This window comes from Lytechinus pictus, chromosome 2 (genome assembly GCF_037042905.1).
Source record: "Lytechinus pictus isolate F3 Inbred chromosome 2, Lp3.0, whole genome shotgun sequence".
Classification (NCBI taxonomy): Eukaryota; Metazoa; Echinodermata; class Echinoidea; order Temnopleuroida; family Toxopneustidae; genus Lytechinus; species Lytechinus pictus.
This window is the reverse complement of record NC_087246.1, coordinates 11,347,619-11,365,372: the sequence shown is the minus strand read 5'-3', so window position 1 is coordinate 11,365,372 and position 17,754 is coordinate 11,347,619. Positions and strand designations below refer to the sequence as shown.

Here is a 17,754-nt window from a genome sequence, read left to right as displayed (position 1 = left end):
TGGAATCTTTAATTCTCTCCCCTCACCCTTTTACAAAATACAAACTGTCCAATAGCCCTCTCGTTATATTGGGGGGGGGGCGGGGGGGGGGGCATGAAAGCCAAAAAGGGCACTTATGTGTCAAAATTGACTATGTGTACGTGTAAACAGATATTTTCACCATCAGATTACGTTTCTGTCTGAAGTAGCTATGTTTTTCATGGTAAAAAAGGTCTTCTTTTTAAAAGGGGCGGGGCACACTTCTGTTTTAACGGCTTTTTACATTACAAATTTTAATTGTGCCTCTAAAAGTGGGGGGGGGGGGCAAGGACGGCTGTGCCCCCCTCCTCATTGTGAAGTAAAGCAACGATTAATTCCTTAATGAACATGTGGAATTAGCATTATGGTTCAGTCAAGTTGGTCCTTGTCAAATCTGTAAAAAATGAAATATTGTATATTTAAACAATAAAAAACAAAAGAAATATTGAGTGAGGGACATCATCGACCGTCTAATTTGCATGCCACTGAGTTGTGCATATCACTGTTTTGTGAAAAATAAGCGAAACTTGAAAATGTCATAACTTTTTTTATTTTACATCCGATTTTGATGAAATTTTCAGCGTTATGGTAGATTGATTTTTCTCTATTTATTCCATGGGCGGATATCCCAGGGGGACAGGGGGACGCGTCCCCCTACTCAAAATAATCGGGGGGGGACACAATATCAAATGTCCCCCTACTATTTTTGGTCTTGACATTTGAGGACTCGGTTCGGCTTTCATGGTTATTCCCTTTTATATACGCCTTTATATATAAATTCCCATTTATTTTATCATGTTCTCCACCTATATTTTTCTTATAAGTGACCTGGAAAAAAATGAAGTGATATTCAACAGGATGGAAAAATAATCAGGAAACACCATATGCATGCGCTTATGTCATGTATGAACAATATTATTCTATTTCATCCTGGAATAATTTCTTTCTCCATCCATCTAATTCTAACAATTTCTGCAAGGATTCGAAGGTTTCATTCAATAACAATGAACATAAGAATGTTCCGAAAAAAAAATGATGGTCATCATGTGTCTTACGCAAAATACTGATCATGATCATTACTCCCTCCAGATTCACCACATGCAGGGACGTCGATAGGCCTTTTCCAGTGCGGATGTGGAGGCTTTGACTACTGACAAATATTTTAGCGATTACCGACGTTAAGACCGTAACACACGTCCGGCGAACATGAATCTTGGAAGTGTTCTACATTATCCTTAGTCACATTTTCTTTCGTCATACCCAGGATCAGTTCCAGCCAATAGGGGGAGGGGGATATTTTCATCCACATTTTCCCGTTGCGGCCGCCAAAATCTGGTTTTGTTCTCTTTTTTAGGGGTTAGTCCTTACTAAATTTTCCTTCTTAAAGACACGATTGGTATTTAAATTTTCTTGCGAGCGCGAAGCGCGAGCTGAAATTTTTTGATATCTTATATTTTTAGCCCTGAAAATTGAACATTGTGAGCAGCTTTTGTAGTCATCATGGGGGTATCTATCTAATCGATCCATGCGAGCGCAAAGCGCGAGCTGAAATTTTTGATATACTGGCCAGCAGAAATACCTGTTAAATACTTTTCGCAGTGATCCTTGAAAGAATACATTTCTCTCCAATCTTAAAATAGGAGCACGAAGCGCTCGCTAAATCATTTTATATTTCGACCTGAAAACTTGATTGTAACCATGAAGAGGATGGATATGTTAACCAAACAATAACTAATGTGAGCGCGAAGCGCGAGCTGAAAATTTGTATATACTGGCCTGCAAAAATACCTGTGAAAGACTGTTCGCAGTGATCCATGAAAGAATACATTTCTCTCCAACTCTAATCCTAAAATGCGAGCGCGAAGCGCTTGCTAGATCATTCTATTTTTCGACCTGAAAACTCGATTGTAAACATGAAGAGGATGGATATATAACCAAATAATAATTGATGCAAGCGCGAAGCGCGAGCTGAAAATTTCGATTTCCGACATTTAGTAAGCACTTTTTGTATGAACAATATGCATAATTATGGAACTAAGCATTTATGCTAGCGCGAGCTGAAACTTTTAATTAACTGTTCTGGAAAAGGACATGTTAATGAACTGTTTGCAGTGAATCATTAATAGAATACATTTCTCACTAATTAAATAGAGCGATTGCAAAGCTGAACAAAATAATACATTCCGACCTGAAAAAACTCGATTGTAACCATGAAGACATACTTGCCAACCTGGAAGAATGCAAAAGCGGTAGACTCGGCGAGGGAGCGGAGTGACCGAGCGAGCGGGGGAGGGTCTAGGAGTGGAGTCTGCTTCCCCCTCCCAAGGCCAGAGACCTTTCAAATTTTGAAATAAATTTGACACATTTTAAAGCACTTTCAGATCTGAATTTAATGTGATATTTCAATCATGATCATAATACCCCAACTACCACTGACGAATGGTGTATATTTCTGGCAGGCATTTGTAACAAAATGATATGTTTATTTCGTGATCAGTCTAACAGTCGTTTATCAAAATATATTCAAAAAAACATTTTCTTAGAAGAAATTACATCATTTTATATATTTTTTTAATTCATTAAGGCATTTAACAAACTCCTTTCTTGATGTTCTTTAATTCAACAGGAATTCTGTCAACTAAAATCAATATCAGTCGTATGTCAAGTTTGAAATCTATCTTTTGAACTGACAAAGTACTCAATCAAAGTGCCACTATTTGTCATGCTGCGATTTCTCTCAGTGAACGCAAAATAGAAAAGTTCATCAAACTCGGATGTAAAATAAGAATGGTATATTTCTAAGCTTTGCTTAGTCTCACACAAAACAGTTAATTATATGCACCTCCTGGCCTGTATGCAAATGAGGGGACTGATGACGCAATCGTTCCTTTTGTATTGTATTATATGAAATATGAGATATGCCATTTTTTCCTCATTGTCCTGTAATTAAACATACAAAATTCTGATTTGGTATGTGTAAAGGCATAATTCACATGCCTTTCCGTTTGATGTGTTTTCTGACATCATTAATTCATTCATCCTTTGTGTTATTTTGAAATCAAAAGAGCAGGCCCTGCGTAATTCAAGAGAATTTCCTCTCTTGGATGGTGATATCCATTCGAACTCATCACTCCAACTCACTGGAGCAACAGGTATTGTCATACAGATGACGTTTTTAGATGCCGCCTTTAGCCAATGCTTTGCGCAATGCGCATGTAATATGAGTGAGAAGTTGTAACTCTCTTTACTACATTAGCCTATTATTTTCTATATTAGCCGTGCCCCCGCCACGCCTCCCACCACACCCCCGTTGCGGTATTATACAAATTGGCGGAACGCGGAGCGCAGTGATACGTGACGCGTATCGTATATCACGATCGGGATCACGATCCAAAGTAGATCTTAAAAGAGTTTTGTGAGCATTATCATTGTCATTGAATCGTGTAGTTTTGAGTAAAAATGGGTGAAAATAATTTGGCTATCAGATATTTGAAAAGACGGTAGATTCTATTGAAAAGAGAGTAAAAAAAAGCGGAAGGTGGTCAAAATACTTGAAACGCGGTATATAGACTACCGCCCAAAGCGGTAGAGTTGGCAACTACTGTGTGTGAAGAGGGTGGATATATCAACCAAACAATTGAAGCGAGCACGAAGCGCGAACTGAAATTTTGATTTCCGACCAGAAAACTGGACATTCTAAGGCATTTTTTGCATGAATAATATGCGTATATCAGGCGCGGATCCAGGAGGGGGCCGAGCCGGCCCCGGCCCCCCCTATTTTTTGACAACCTGCAGAAAAAGTGTACAATAGGAAAAACACTAAAGAAAAGTAGGAAAGAGGTATCATACCCAGGATGTGTAATTTACAACCTCGTAACGGCCGGCCCGACCCCGAAAGGAAACAAGAAAAGTGAGAGGGGAAGAATTGGAAAAAGAACTTTATATAAAAAATTTCGCTCGCGCTTCGCGCTCGCATTGCCTGTGCCAATGAATCCCATTCAAGAGGATTAAATGACACTTATTTATCCAAATCTGAAATCAATTTGCACACAATATTTTAGCTCGCACATCAAGCTTTTATTATTTTGTTTGTTTTACACAAATTGTTTATATCAAAATTTTCAGCTCGCGCTGCGCGCTCGCATTGTTTGATTTGTGAGTTACCTATCCTCTTTGGAAATTTTTACCAAAATTTGTCAAAATGCTCCTTTATCATGTCAGTATATACAAAAATTGAGCTTGTGCTTCGCGCTCGCATTTAATTGTTTGAGACACACAGCTTTTTCTGTATTTAAATAAAAACGCGCTTAGACTGTCCAGTTTTCAGGTCCAAATATCAAAAATGTTGAGCTCGCGCTTCGCACTCTCATTATTTAATTGGTGATACTTGTATTCTCTTCATTAATCACTAAAAACAGTCCTAATTGAGTCCCTTCTCACGTTACTATGATAAAATTTCGGCTCGCGCTTCGCGCTCGCATTGTTTAGTTAGATACTTATCTTTTTCATGATTATAAAATCTCCTCAGAATCTTCAGGTCTAAGGACATGAAATATCAAAGAATTTGAGCTCGCGCTTCGCGCTCGCATTATATATTAAGACCACATGAGATACCTTATCTTGTTTATAACAATAAAAACGAACATATACTTAAAACTTCAGTCTCTAGTTAGGACTACCCCCTGAACCCCCCCCCCCAAAAAAAAAAATCAGATTATAGCGGCCAATCGAGAAAAATGTTGATGAAAATATTTTTCGGCCCCCCCTATTGGCGAAAGCTGGATCCGCCCCTGTATATAACAATTCATGCAAGCGCGAGCTGATAATTCTAATTTACCATTCTGAAAAAGGACATGGTTATCAACTGTTTGCAGTAACTCATGAATAGAATACATTTCTAACTAATCAAATAGAGCGAGTGCAAAGCACAAGCTGATTTTTTTTTAGATATTGGACCTGAAAATTAGACTGGTTAAGCACATTTTGATAAATAACACAGTAAACAAGCGCAAAGCGCGAGCTGATTTTTTTTAAGATTTAGACTAAAACAGAACATTCGAAGTAATGGGCATTGAACTATATAAGCAAATGTTGCGAGCGCAAACTCATTTTTTTTTACAACCTGAAAATTTGACATTCTTAACACTTTTTGCAATCATGAACATGATGGGTATCTAATCAAATTTAGATTTAAAATCGGACATTCCATGTAATCATAAAAAGAAAGGGTATTACTGAATGATGCAAGCGCGAAGCGTGAGCTGAAAATTTTAGATATTTTGACTTGAAAACTAAACATTTTCACATTAAAACAAACTCAATTTCTGCATCTGTAATTGAACAAGCTGTGTATCTCAATAAACATAATGCGAGTGCAAAGCGCGAGCTGAATTTTTTTCTCTTTCTTTCTTTTCCCTTTCTTTCTCTCTTTCTTTTCTTCTCCCTTTCCTTTCCTCTTTCTCCCTTCTTTTTTTTCTTCTCGCCTTTTTTTTCATTTTCCTGTCTTTCTTTCTTTCTCTCTCTCTTTCTTTCTTTCTTTCTTTCTTTTTTCTTTCTTTCTTTCTTTTTCTCTTTCTCTTCTTTCCCCTTTCCTTTCCTCTCTCTCTTTTTTCTTTTCGCCCTTTTTTCATTTTTCCTGACCGCAGCGCTGATTTACCGACGATCGATATCCAAATTAGGGGGGGGGGGGGTTCTTTCTTTCTTTCTTTTTCTCTTACTCTTCTTTCCCCTTTCCTTTCCACTCTCTCCTTTTTTCTTTCTTTTTCTCTTTCTCTTCTTTCCCCTTTTTTTCATTTTTCCTGACCGCAGCGCTGATTTACCGACGATCGATATCCAAATTAGTGGGGGGGGGGGGTTCTTTCTTTCTTTCTCCTGTCCTTTCTTTTTTTTTCCCTTTCTTTTCTCTTTCTTTTCTTCCCCCTTTCCTTTTCTCTTTCTCCCTTCTTTTTTTTTCTTCTCGCCTTTTTTTTCTTTTTCCCGACCGAAACGCTTATTTACCGACGATCGATATCCAAATTAGTGGGGGGGGGGGGTGTCGCACATCCACCCCCCCCCCTTAGCGAGACGGCCCTATGGACACCGTAAAATATTGGGGGAAGACAACGCAGGCCACCCCACCTGAAATATTGGGGGATATCCCCTATCCCGCGATCGACACCCATGCCCATGACCCCGGTTCCGCCGCCCCTGAGATATAGTAAGAAAATACGGACAATTTCATCAATATCGGAAATAAATAACATTGTTAAAATTCTAACATTTTAAAACGTTGCATTATTTCGGTGAAGTGTTGTTTATCCTTATGAATATTAGTGAACAAGCTCCTGAACTCATATCCCCATTTATTATTTTGTATTTATTATATGAAATTATATTTGTCCGAATTTTGTCCACCAAGAAATGGTTAAAAAGGGATTAACAAATGATTTAATGTAGAAGATACTAATTATTGTAATCATTTTGTTGCAAGGGAGACATGATTTTACACACATGTATGAAAATATGAATTCATGACGACATGCATAATTATAACTGCTATAAAAATAATATTGCTAAATTTATATTTCAATAACATCGTTATTTTTTATAAGATTTTGATGAATTTTCAGCATTTTGCTCTGTAAATTTTATTACATTTACTTAGGTAACATTGTTTTCAGCCTAGAGTACTCCTTTAAGATTTCATAGCCTAACTTCCTAGATTAACAAATTAACATAAAACCCTATTCCTATATTATTTACCTATTTTCCCCATTCCAGTTGAGAGAAAACTGGAGGGGGATTTTCTGCCGCACACGTGTCGCATAATATGCACCATAAATCCATTAAGCCCACTGTTCAATTTCTCTATGGGCCCACCGTACTAAACATGCATTTAGTACGATGGACCCATAGAGGATTGGATGTATATATATCTATGAGTGGGCCCCCCTAGGGCCCCATACACCACGGAATTAAAAATAAAGTCTATATTCTCGTGGGCCACACCCATTGAACAGAGCCTCAACCATAGAGTTAAATACGTACTAAAATTATAACTCTATGGCCTCAACCCAACCACCACTTACGGCACTCCATAGTAAAGTTGCGCTTATTCGGTTTGTTGACCTCAAACGAACTTTCTCCGTCAAAATCCGAGTTACACTTGAATGCGGAAGCATGCACGTACCGTGATGCACCGTGTATCGCTAGCGCTGCGACTAGTACACCTGCGACATCGTCAGCTCATGAAGCTCAGATGCATGCAGTGCTACTATTTACTAATGCAGGAGGCCTAGGCCCTACACCGTGCTAGACTGTGGACCGAACAGAGAAACTTCACTGGCCTGGTATTGGCAATTTAACATTCCTTGCATCGAAGTACATTAAATTATTGATAAGCAGACATGGAGAGTAATATGCGCTCATGATTAGAAGGAAATTCTTGTTGCGTTTTATCAATTACCGGTACCGCTACCGGTACTTCTTCGTTTCCTCAACATCATTCGTGCAGCCTTCACCCACTGGCCAGAGACAGAGTTAGTCGCTATCTCTTTTGAACCTTCACGAGAAGTTCCCCGTACGGTAAGCTAAGGAATGTTTCCTGCTGGATTTGCCTCCCCTACACAATGGTTATTTGATATGTTATGTTTCTTTTGATGATCATTTTTTTTATATTTTACAATTCAATTGTGTTAAATGTTTCATCACATGCCTATGGAAAATCCTCATATATAGGGCATAAAATTGGGCATATCACAACTAGGGGTTAATCACAACTTTTTGCTTTGGTATTCTTATTGAATGCTTTGTCCCCCACCCAGGCACCCACCATATATATATATATATATATATATACTTGATATAAATATAAAACAAAATTTGTTTTAACATCATGGCCTGTCAGCCAACATCATGTATGATATCATCATCTCAGGCTTCTATGCATCACAAAAACTACCTCAAATGATGAGGGATTTTCATGAAACATTGCTGCTCTTTGTGGGAACTGATTTTACAATGGTAATTGGACTAAAACTCAATTACATGTATTCACACAATAAACAAGAATTGAACAAAATGCCCCTTACATGTCCCATTTGTAACATGGCACTCTGCACTCATTCAACGAACAAGGTTATATGATATAACCTTGTTCTCTGTTACTACTCCATGTGTGGCAAAATAAGCTTGGCAATGTTTGGCTTATTTTCTCTTTTTCTTTGGGACAAATGCTTGATTTTTCGACACTGTCAGTTTCCAATACAGCTATTCATCATATTAAGTTGGCTCCTAAGTGAATTTGATTCTTTTAATAATTTAGCTATTCATCATATTACGTTGGCTCCTAAGTAAATTTGATTCTTTTAATAATTTTTTTCTAAATCAAAAACAGAGATTGAAAAATGACAATTTTCTTGCCTTTTTTACTTTCCATCAATAGTGGACATATGCAAAAATATGCCAAAAATTCAAGCTTTTGAGCGCTCTGATGAATACAAAAATTATTCCAAAAATACTATTAAATGAAAAATGAATTGCAACTGTATGGAAATTAGTATTTTTGGTCACAAAAGCGATATTTTAATGATTTTCTTAAGTGTGTGCTGTGTACTGCATTGGCATACCATAGTCTTACCTGTAGATTCCCCACAGGCAGGATGGTTGCACTCATTCAATGAACAAGGTTATGATATAACCTTGTTCTCAGTTACATCTCCATATGTGGCAAAATAAGGGTGGCAAATTTTGGCTTATTTTCTCTTTTTCTATGGGACAAATTGTTGATTTTCTTACACTGTCAGTTTCCAATACAGCTATTTAATATAAAACTGGTTCTTACGTAAATTTGATTCTTTAAATTATTTTTTCTGAATTAAAAATAGAGATTGAAAAATGAAAATTTTCTTGCCATATAACTTTGCACCAATAGAGGGCGTACACAAAAATAAGCCCAAAATTCATGTTTTTGAGTGCTCTGGTGAATACAAAAATTATTCCCAAGTTACTAATGAAAAATAAATTGCAACTGTATGGAAATTAGTAAATTTTGGTCACAAAAGTGATATTTTAATGATTTTTTAGATTGTGTGCTATGACAGCATTGGCATACAATAGTCCTACCTGTAGATTCCCCACAGGCAGGATGGTTGCAGTGAACAAGTGGATGGTTGCAGTGATAGTAGGTCCATGCAGTGAGCAAGTGGCACTTTGGTGACTTTGGTCTTCCATCAGATCCTGTAATTAGAGCTTACATAACAACTGACTTGAAACTTAGTTCAACAAGTTTTGTGACCATAAACGTACCAAATTAGTTTCTTAGAATTTTCAACTTGAATTTTGTTTTCATTTTTTGTCAATTCCCGTACACAACAGTATATTTTTTTGAAGTATTGCTGTCAAGGTAATTTTCTTCTAAAGATAAGTAGACAAATCATAATACATGTAGTTGAAATGCCAGGAATGCCATCCAGCGGCGTACTAACAGGGGTCGGTGGCCAGGGGGGGCAAGAGCCAAAAATTTCCCGGTCATATCATGGTATGAACAGGCATAATGGTGTAATGACTATTTTGAGAGGGCCAGATATAGCGTATCGGGCAGAATTATATTGAAAAAAAAAGTTGCGAGTGAGCGACCTTTTTAATACAAAAATCAAAATTTGTGATAGATTTTGACATGATATCCAGAAAATAATATATTTCACTCTTCTCTCTTTCCATTCCTTTTTTTGTGGTCTGTACGCCACTGTGAACAGAATTCTTTGCGGCAGTAGCGTGAGGAGTAAAAAAAAAAACGAAGGGCGCAGTATGACACATGTGCTAAAAAGCTGCTCAATATAAGTCACGAGCGAGCAAAGCGAGCGAGAAAAAAATCACCTTTTCATGAGAATCTAACTTTGAGATATTTTTGAAATTATATTCTATAAATAAAATGATATCCTACACTTTTCCGTAGCTTTTTTTCCTCCTTTTTTGTGTTCTTGTTTGTAGAACTTTTGGTGGCCAATGGCCCAACCCTTCCATACTCATACGGCAGTGCTGTGCGGTTGGGGTCCGGGGCGGAGCCCTTGGAACTTTATGTGTTCCCCCTTGATTTTTAGGTAATTTCAGACCTACGCGTGTACATGGACAGTACACACACAAACTATCAAGAATTCTACAAGTAACTTTCAGCAATTAATTTGTCCTGTACAGTATTCATTAAATCGCAACATAAGGTATTCTTCGATACTATATTTATCTCAAGGTAAAAAAATTGTGGAATTGAAATACTCATTTTTACTAGTACAATGCCAAATGCCTGAAATAATTTTAAACACACTGGTGTAAAAATACCATTCATGAAAGCTGAATAAGGTGTAAGATGCTATTTAATCTTTTTTAATTTATGTCTTTATTTTTGTAATTTTTGCATGATGATACATACATGTGTGGTTTTAACTTGTTTGTTCAATCCCATGATTAATCCATTGTTTATGGAGCAATATTTGTCATGAGATAGTGATGTAATATATGTCTAATGCATGTAATTGCTTTTTATCCAAAACTCTGTTGACAAATCTGCATTGAAGAGAGCACCGAATGACTGAGTTACAATGTAATAATGATAATTGAATCAACATGTACTGATTACTGAATGGTTTCAAGGACTGATATACTGTTGTAAAGAAAAGCTCATTATAAATCCCCTGGTAATTCATTAGTTTTTGTGGTATAGTAGACTGATGAGGTTGAATGGAATAGGGATTATCATTATACCAAGTGTTTAATAACTTCCTGTTGCCTTATTCCATTGAAACACCATGAGTTGATTTATTTTCATTTTATTAACTTAAAATAATTCCAAAAAACTGATTTGTTCAGTATTTTACCATTGGGTAATAAACGTTTTGTATGTTGTTGATTTATTATCATTGTCATTGATGGTATGAAAATATTATAACGCAATAAGCCAGTTCAAAGTTAGCTCATGCGCACAAGCAGTCAAATGTCATTTCAGATAAAAATAAACCAATCAAGGTGTTTTTCAAATTCACTGACATTTTCATGTAGGCATTTGTGGTAATGTGGTTTGATGATTATTCATGAATGTATTCATTTTAAAACATTGTTTTCATCTGTTCACTGAAGAGTAAAAAAGTGTTCGCTATCATTGGTATTTGACAGGAGCCCAAATAATATTGTTTAGTTTGGATATTGTTTGTGGTATTGCCTGTTTTTGCCCAAAATGGACAATACCACAATCACTTTCCAAACTTGATCACTGAGGTATATTCTAGTTGCCTGGTGTGCATATCCTAATGAAAAATGGGAAAGGTCATTTGAAGAAACAAGGAGCTTCTTGTTTGAAAAAAAAAAAGTTGATCATGTAACTGTGAGCTGTCTTTAATACATACAACATTAAGTAACTAAAGTGATCATATCATAGATAATGTAGGCCTAAACATTTACAGAACTGGATTTCTGCATAGTAGTGCACTTATTTTCCCCAACAACTTTCTCTTTTTTTCTTAATTTATCATTTCTGAGATATGATACTACATGTAGGAGAGTGCCTGAGTCAGCCTTTCTTCTTCAACCTATGCAAAACCAAAATTGATTTTGTTGGTTTCATGGAAATTTGCTTATCAAAAGAAAGTAGGGATTTCATGGTATTAGGTGACAGTATAAAGATTCAATTCTGAAAATCATCTTTTGAATGGAATAATCAAATTTGTTAAAATTTTCACAACTGCTGATGGGTTATTGAGAAAATGCTATATTAAGGGAGTCCTTATTTTCCCATGGAGTTTTCCCCTTATTTGAACATGCTACACATTTGTACATGTATCTTAAAGGGCAGGTTCAACCCAATAAATCGTTTATTTGAACAAAAAGAGAAAAATCAGACAGGCATAATGCTGAAAGTTTCATCAAAATAAGATATAAAGTAAAGAGGCCCATATTTTTTTTGAAGACCATGGTCTAACTCTGCTGAAATTATGGGGAGCCAAAAACTTGTAAATTCTGCTTATTCTTATATTTTCTATTTTGTTTCCCTTTGCTTTCATAATGAAGAAAATATTTCAGTTATTCTGAGAGAGTTATACATGATTTGAGTGTCAAAAGAGTTAATGAATTGAACATAAACTAATAGAGATATTTGCCCCAATAGGCTCTCCATAGATTAAACCAGGGTTTAAAATAAATACAGGCCATAAAGTTTAACTTTTTGACATTTGAAAGTTTCGCTTAACTTCAAAGTTATATGCACTTCGTGGTCCGTATGAAAATTAGGGATCCAATGACGTCTCATCCCCACTCACTATTTCTTATATTATATGGATATGGAATATTTTATTTTTCTCATTATAATGTGAACCTTACGTTTGATTTCTCCCTGACAATGTAGAATGACCGTTGTTGTATTGAAGAGATTGTGATTTGATAAAGAATTTTTTTATTGTCAAATCTGCAAACAAATGAAATATTGTATGATTCATATTGCAAAAGAAATAGTGAGTGAATGACATTAACTCTCACATTTGTGCATGCAACTGTTTTGTGAAAAATAAGCGAAATTTTAGAATGTAGTAACTTTCTTATTACAGTGAACAATTTTGATGAAATTTTCAGAATTATGTTTGCTAAATTTTCTATTCAAATCGATATTTGCTGGGATGGACTTGACCTTTAAACACTTGATTTCCATATAATTTGTAGACACATTATATTTGTATATATGTCAGTAATGTCAGTTACTCATTCATGAATTGATGCAATTTGCCCATTGGGAAATGCAGCCATTGAATGTATCTTTTATGCTCTCCATACATGTACATGGGCTTACATGTAACTCAAAATCAAGAGTAAAATTGAGTCATTTGTCAACATTGATGATTTGAAGTGTATCATTCATCTTTCGTAGTGTTTCCTAAATTTTCTTTTGTATGTATCTGATTGCAGGTAATGATTTGATTCCATCAGCCAAATGCTCATTCAGACCAGTAGTAGCATGGCGTCACAGGGCTGGACCGAGTTCTGCGAAACTGAAGCGCACAAAGCTGCTGTGATCTTTGCACGCAACTACCGACAGTACATGATGGTGGCAGCAAACTCTTCCACTAGCCACCCCCAAGTATCAGAACCCATGCCTCAGGACAATCCTGCAAGGTTTGCCCAACGTTTCACTGAACACTTCTTTGAGCACTTTGAAGCAGAAGCGAGGCGGGGGTTTCATTCGGGTAACCTCCCTGAGACCAGTGTTGAAAATGACAATGCAGCGAATGCACAATTGAACGGCATCAGGCCAGAGAGCCATGGGTCGGTAAACTCGTCATTAGGACGATCAACTAGCTTGGTGAACAGTAGCTCTGAGGAAATTCAGCATAATAATATGCAGGCTGATGGCCTGACAGGAATGGACAGACCCTTCTCTATGGGAAGCAAAGACATTGGCCGCAAGCTATCCTTCCGTAATGTACGAAACAACTTCCGGAGGCGGTTCTGGCCGCAGCCGGATAAGGATCGGGAGCGAGAGCGCTACAACTTGAGGGATATTGTCAGGGAAGGCATCATCAATTTTCTAAGTGGGGAGGACAATCAAGGAAGACAACGATGGGAGCGGACTAGACTTGTCCTGATGAAAAGAAATGAAGGATATGTCTTAGATTTCTACACTCCTCCAAAGGTAAGATTTAGTCTTGGTATTTGTGTGTGTGTTTTCAGATGTTTTCACATTAGGGACAGACAAGACTTTAAAAATGTCTACTGACCTAGAAATAACTATTGTGCTAATTCTTGAAAGTTCTTTATAGCGAATTGTATACTTTCCAAATGTATGTACTGCATGAGCATCCTCCAAAGTGATTTATGTCAGAATTCAGATACAGTACCAGTCAACATTCTTTGACTACCTGTTTACCTGTTTCACCAGAGAACAATAGAATCAGTGGACGCAAGTGCTGCGGTGGGATTTGAACCCCGGACCTTGTGGTTCAAACTCTGAAGACTTATCCACTGAGCCACAACACCTCCACAACACATGTTCATATAGGCAGTGCCTCTAGTGGTGTTCATTTATTTGGTGCTCTGTGAACTTGAATTGATAAAATGAGGAAGTAAGCTACAGCCTACTGTAAACAAAGCTCACTCTGCACTTGTGTGTTCACAGCCTTATTGTAATACATGTATGAAAAAAGCATTTCATTATTAATGTTTTCTGAGTTAATTAAATATGTTAGTTAATTAACATGCATATTAGGCCTATGCTGGGATAGCTGCATTGCGTAAGTAGTACGTAGTGTTGTACTTTTAAATTTATTGTGGGTCAAATCTGGTAAGGTTTGCGATCGCGATCGGTAGGCTGGTTTCACAGAGCTTAATTTGTGCAATTCCTAGACTGGATTTTATAGACTGTATTATCAATTAGGATGCTTTTTGAACCAATTTTTTTATACTTTAAAACTAAGATTTCTCACCGAATTCACTGTTTTTTTCAAAACTGTGTTTTCCGCTTTCTACCCCGGTTTCCGCGATTTCTGCGGAAAATCCGCAAAGCGGAAAACTTAGGGCACTAAGTATATGCTTCATTTGTGAAACTTATGCTATTTTATAGGCTATCTTTCAATTCTGTTATGAACCCATCACTAACACACCAAGTTCATTCACAAAACTAGTGTACTGTTACAAGATCAAAATCAGGACGAATCTCCTGTCATGACATTTGTGTTCACACATACACTGGAGGTACATGTACATATAAAGCCAATATGTGTCGCCCATGAATACTGTATGTTTATTGTGGGAAATACTTCTGCTTGTACCCCACTTGCCTTAGGCAAGTACACACAAAAGAAATTGTTTGTGAAAATGAGAAATAACAAGGTTATTTTTCCATAAGAAAAGGTCATGCTTTTAGCAATTCTCTGACTGTACCAAGTTGCAAACATCTTTTGTTTAAAATGTCGTGTCATGCCAAATCATGTGCTCAAGGCCAATTATCATGACATGAATCATTGAACCAAGGGACTCCCACTGTTGTTAACAACCCACGCGGTTATCTTCTAGCACAATAATCTGAAAAATTACAGTACAAACACTATGTATTACTAGTACATTGTACATGTAGACCCGTAAATCTGCCTCTGAAATCAGCAAACAGAAAGAAAAAATATTAATTTGAAAATACAGGTATTTCAAGGAAGGAAATACTGTGCAAGGCCTATGACCTGTTAATGCTCATATTCAGCATTCTCTGCTGAGTTTGAATGTCCATTTTAATTTAAGATAAGTTCAGATTTCCAAGGGATACTTTCAGGAAGTAATGTGGCCTATAAAACTAATCAGATAATAATTTTGAAAGAGTATTGGATCTTTGAAGATACATGTACAATGTAGGCCTAGATACAGTATTAATGTATCTACAATCTACACATTAGTACCTGTACTTTACTTCATTACAGTTAAATAATGATACAAGGGAACATAGTGAGCATATCAAGTCAAAATATAAGGATAATATGATTTTTGAAATAATTTGAGAAAGGCAAAAAGATTGAATTAATTTTTTTAGATCATCTTTTAAAACATTAAATCAATTGTTTGCACAATATAAATGCTTTGATTTATTACAAGTACTGTACTTCTATTTTTTTTTCAAATCTAACAAGAAAAACCTACTCGATATATGTTTCTGTTCTAGAAATTCTTACTCTTTCTGCATAGATCTAGGTATCCATCTTTTCATTTTACACCTGTTGATTATATTGTTATTTTGATTTTATGAAACAAAGTACCTCAGAGGAGGAAAAAAAAAAAAACACAAGGAAAACCAAAATAGCCTTCATTGCTGGGAGTCATCATGGATTAATATCATTTTCAAAGAATTGCTCATTCTTTTCAATGCTTGGAAAACAAATTTCCCAAGGATTTTCAAAATATTATTTCCAAACCTATGCTCAAAATTTCAGGTAACAGAATGAAAATTTGCCAAAACCTTAAAATGTTTCGCATGACTTTTTAGGTATTAAAATGATACATGTAGGCCTACATGTACATCTAGTCTACAGTATGTGCAACATTACTGGCATACTGAATGGGATTTAAAGGTTAGTGTTGAAGTCTAGGCTATTTTGAATGGATTAATAAGGTGTCACTCAAGACCTGCAGATTAATTTAATGATGTAGGCATGCTGAATGAGATTATGAGTCAACAGATTAAATGTACACAAAGGCCTGTAGAATAGGATTAACAAGTTACCACCATAGGAGGTATACTGAATAGGATTAATAGGGTAACAAATAGGGCAATTGGATTATACTATACTGTATGTAGGGTAAGTGGGTAACACATGCCTGGTCTGAATGGGATTACTGAGATTCATATAGAATTTGATTTTGTAATTAGTATGAGTTATCCAGCAAATCGTATCCAGCAGTATAGATAGATACTTGAATGGTACATTTTATTTCATTTTTATATGTATTCAGTGATTAGGATTACCGAGAATCTAGAATTTGATTTTTGTAATTAGTAGTATATTAAACATCCTCCAGCAAATTGTATTCAGCATTATATGTAGTGCTGCAAGTCGGGCGGCATGTTCGGTTCGGCAGGGTTCGGCAAATTTTTTCCGAACTTTGGTTCGGTTCGGGGTTCGGCAATAAATGCTCAATTACATTATTATCATATAAAACTAGGGATTGCTAACCCTCGGACAAATTATCTTTTTAAAATTCTGTCGTATATTTATAATAAATTTTGTTTCTAAAAAGAATGGTTATAAAAATTGCTGCATAACTTTCTTTTATTTATTTCAATCTTGAAACCAAAAGTTAGAGTCATTTCTACTTTCATTTTTAAATTGAATAAAAAAAAACAAAGAAAATAATATTGATAACGAGAGAATGAGGACAGAAACAGAATTACAAAGAACATAATATTTTTTGGTTCCTTGATTATTCCATGTAGATATGATCATGATCGATTACAATGCCATTGCAAACGCAGCTTCTCCGATTGGAAAGTGTTGATCGGGAATGTCGGAACAGTAGACAAACAACCTCCACTCAACTGTTATTATACTGGTAAAATTCACATTCCAAAGAATATGAAATATTTTAGAAAGTCCCTATTTTCTGAAAAGTGGTTAAATCTGGTCAATCAATTACTTTAAAAAGATAAAATATCAGTCCATTCTTGGTCCCGAAAGATCGACACTAGAGTGACTTCAAACATATTTCCAACACGAAAATGAGTACATGGGACTGTACTGTGTATTTTAGTGTTATGAAATCACTCGGCGTTGATCGTCAGAACCAAGACGGAACTGAAAATTTATCATTTCATTTTCAGTAAATGACCAGATTAAACCACTTTTTAGAAAATATTGACAATGGAAAAACATTTCAAATTCGGAATATGAATTTTACCAGCATAATAGCAACTGAGAGCCTTGGACTTCCTGTTTTAACTTTCCTTATCAACCATGTCCGGTTCACGATCAGGGAACATGCGTTGACTTGCTTTGAATTTTTATCTTTTCTGTTTTTTCTAACCTCATTCCTTCATCTCTTATTTATTTATCTTTAATATTGATATGTATATTTCAGAAGGTGAAATATACATAGTTTACCATTACTTTGTCAGTCACAAGGAATGAATTTATGTCAGTTTTTTTTCTATTATTAAATACAAAACAATTACATGTACGCCCGATCACAATCATGATCGATTACAGTTATACGTAATTCAACTATTACTTTTTAACCGAGTTT

At 35.9% G+C, this 17,754-nt stretch overlaps 1 protein-coding gene across 2 annotated transcripts; it reads left to right on the top strand.

Moving 5' to 3' along the window:
- Positions 1 to 7,159: 7,159 nt before the first annotated feature.
- On the top strand, positions 7,160 to 16,844 carry LOC129275626 (uncharacterized). Of its 2 annotated transcripts, none has more exons than XM_054912142.2 (2): positions 7,160 to 7,581; positions 12,943 to 16,844. In XM_054912142.2, exon 2 carries the CDS (start codon positions 12,968 to 12,970, stop codon positions 13,748 to 13,750), a length of 783 nt encoding a protein of 260 aa, XP_054768117.2. In that variant the 5' UTR covers positions 7,160 to 7,581; positions 12,943 to 12,967; the 3' UTR covers positions 13,751 to 16,844. The 2 variants fall into 2 exon arrangements, with proteins under 2 accessions (XP_054768117.2, XP_063965465.1); XM_064109395.1 differs by lacking the exon at positions 7,160 to 7,581 and adding an exon at positions 9,988 to 10,097 and having other exon boundaries at positions 12,943 to 15,778.
- Positions 16,845 to 17,754: the final 910 nt, after the last annotated feature.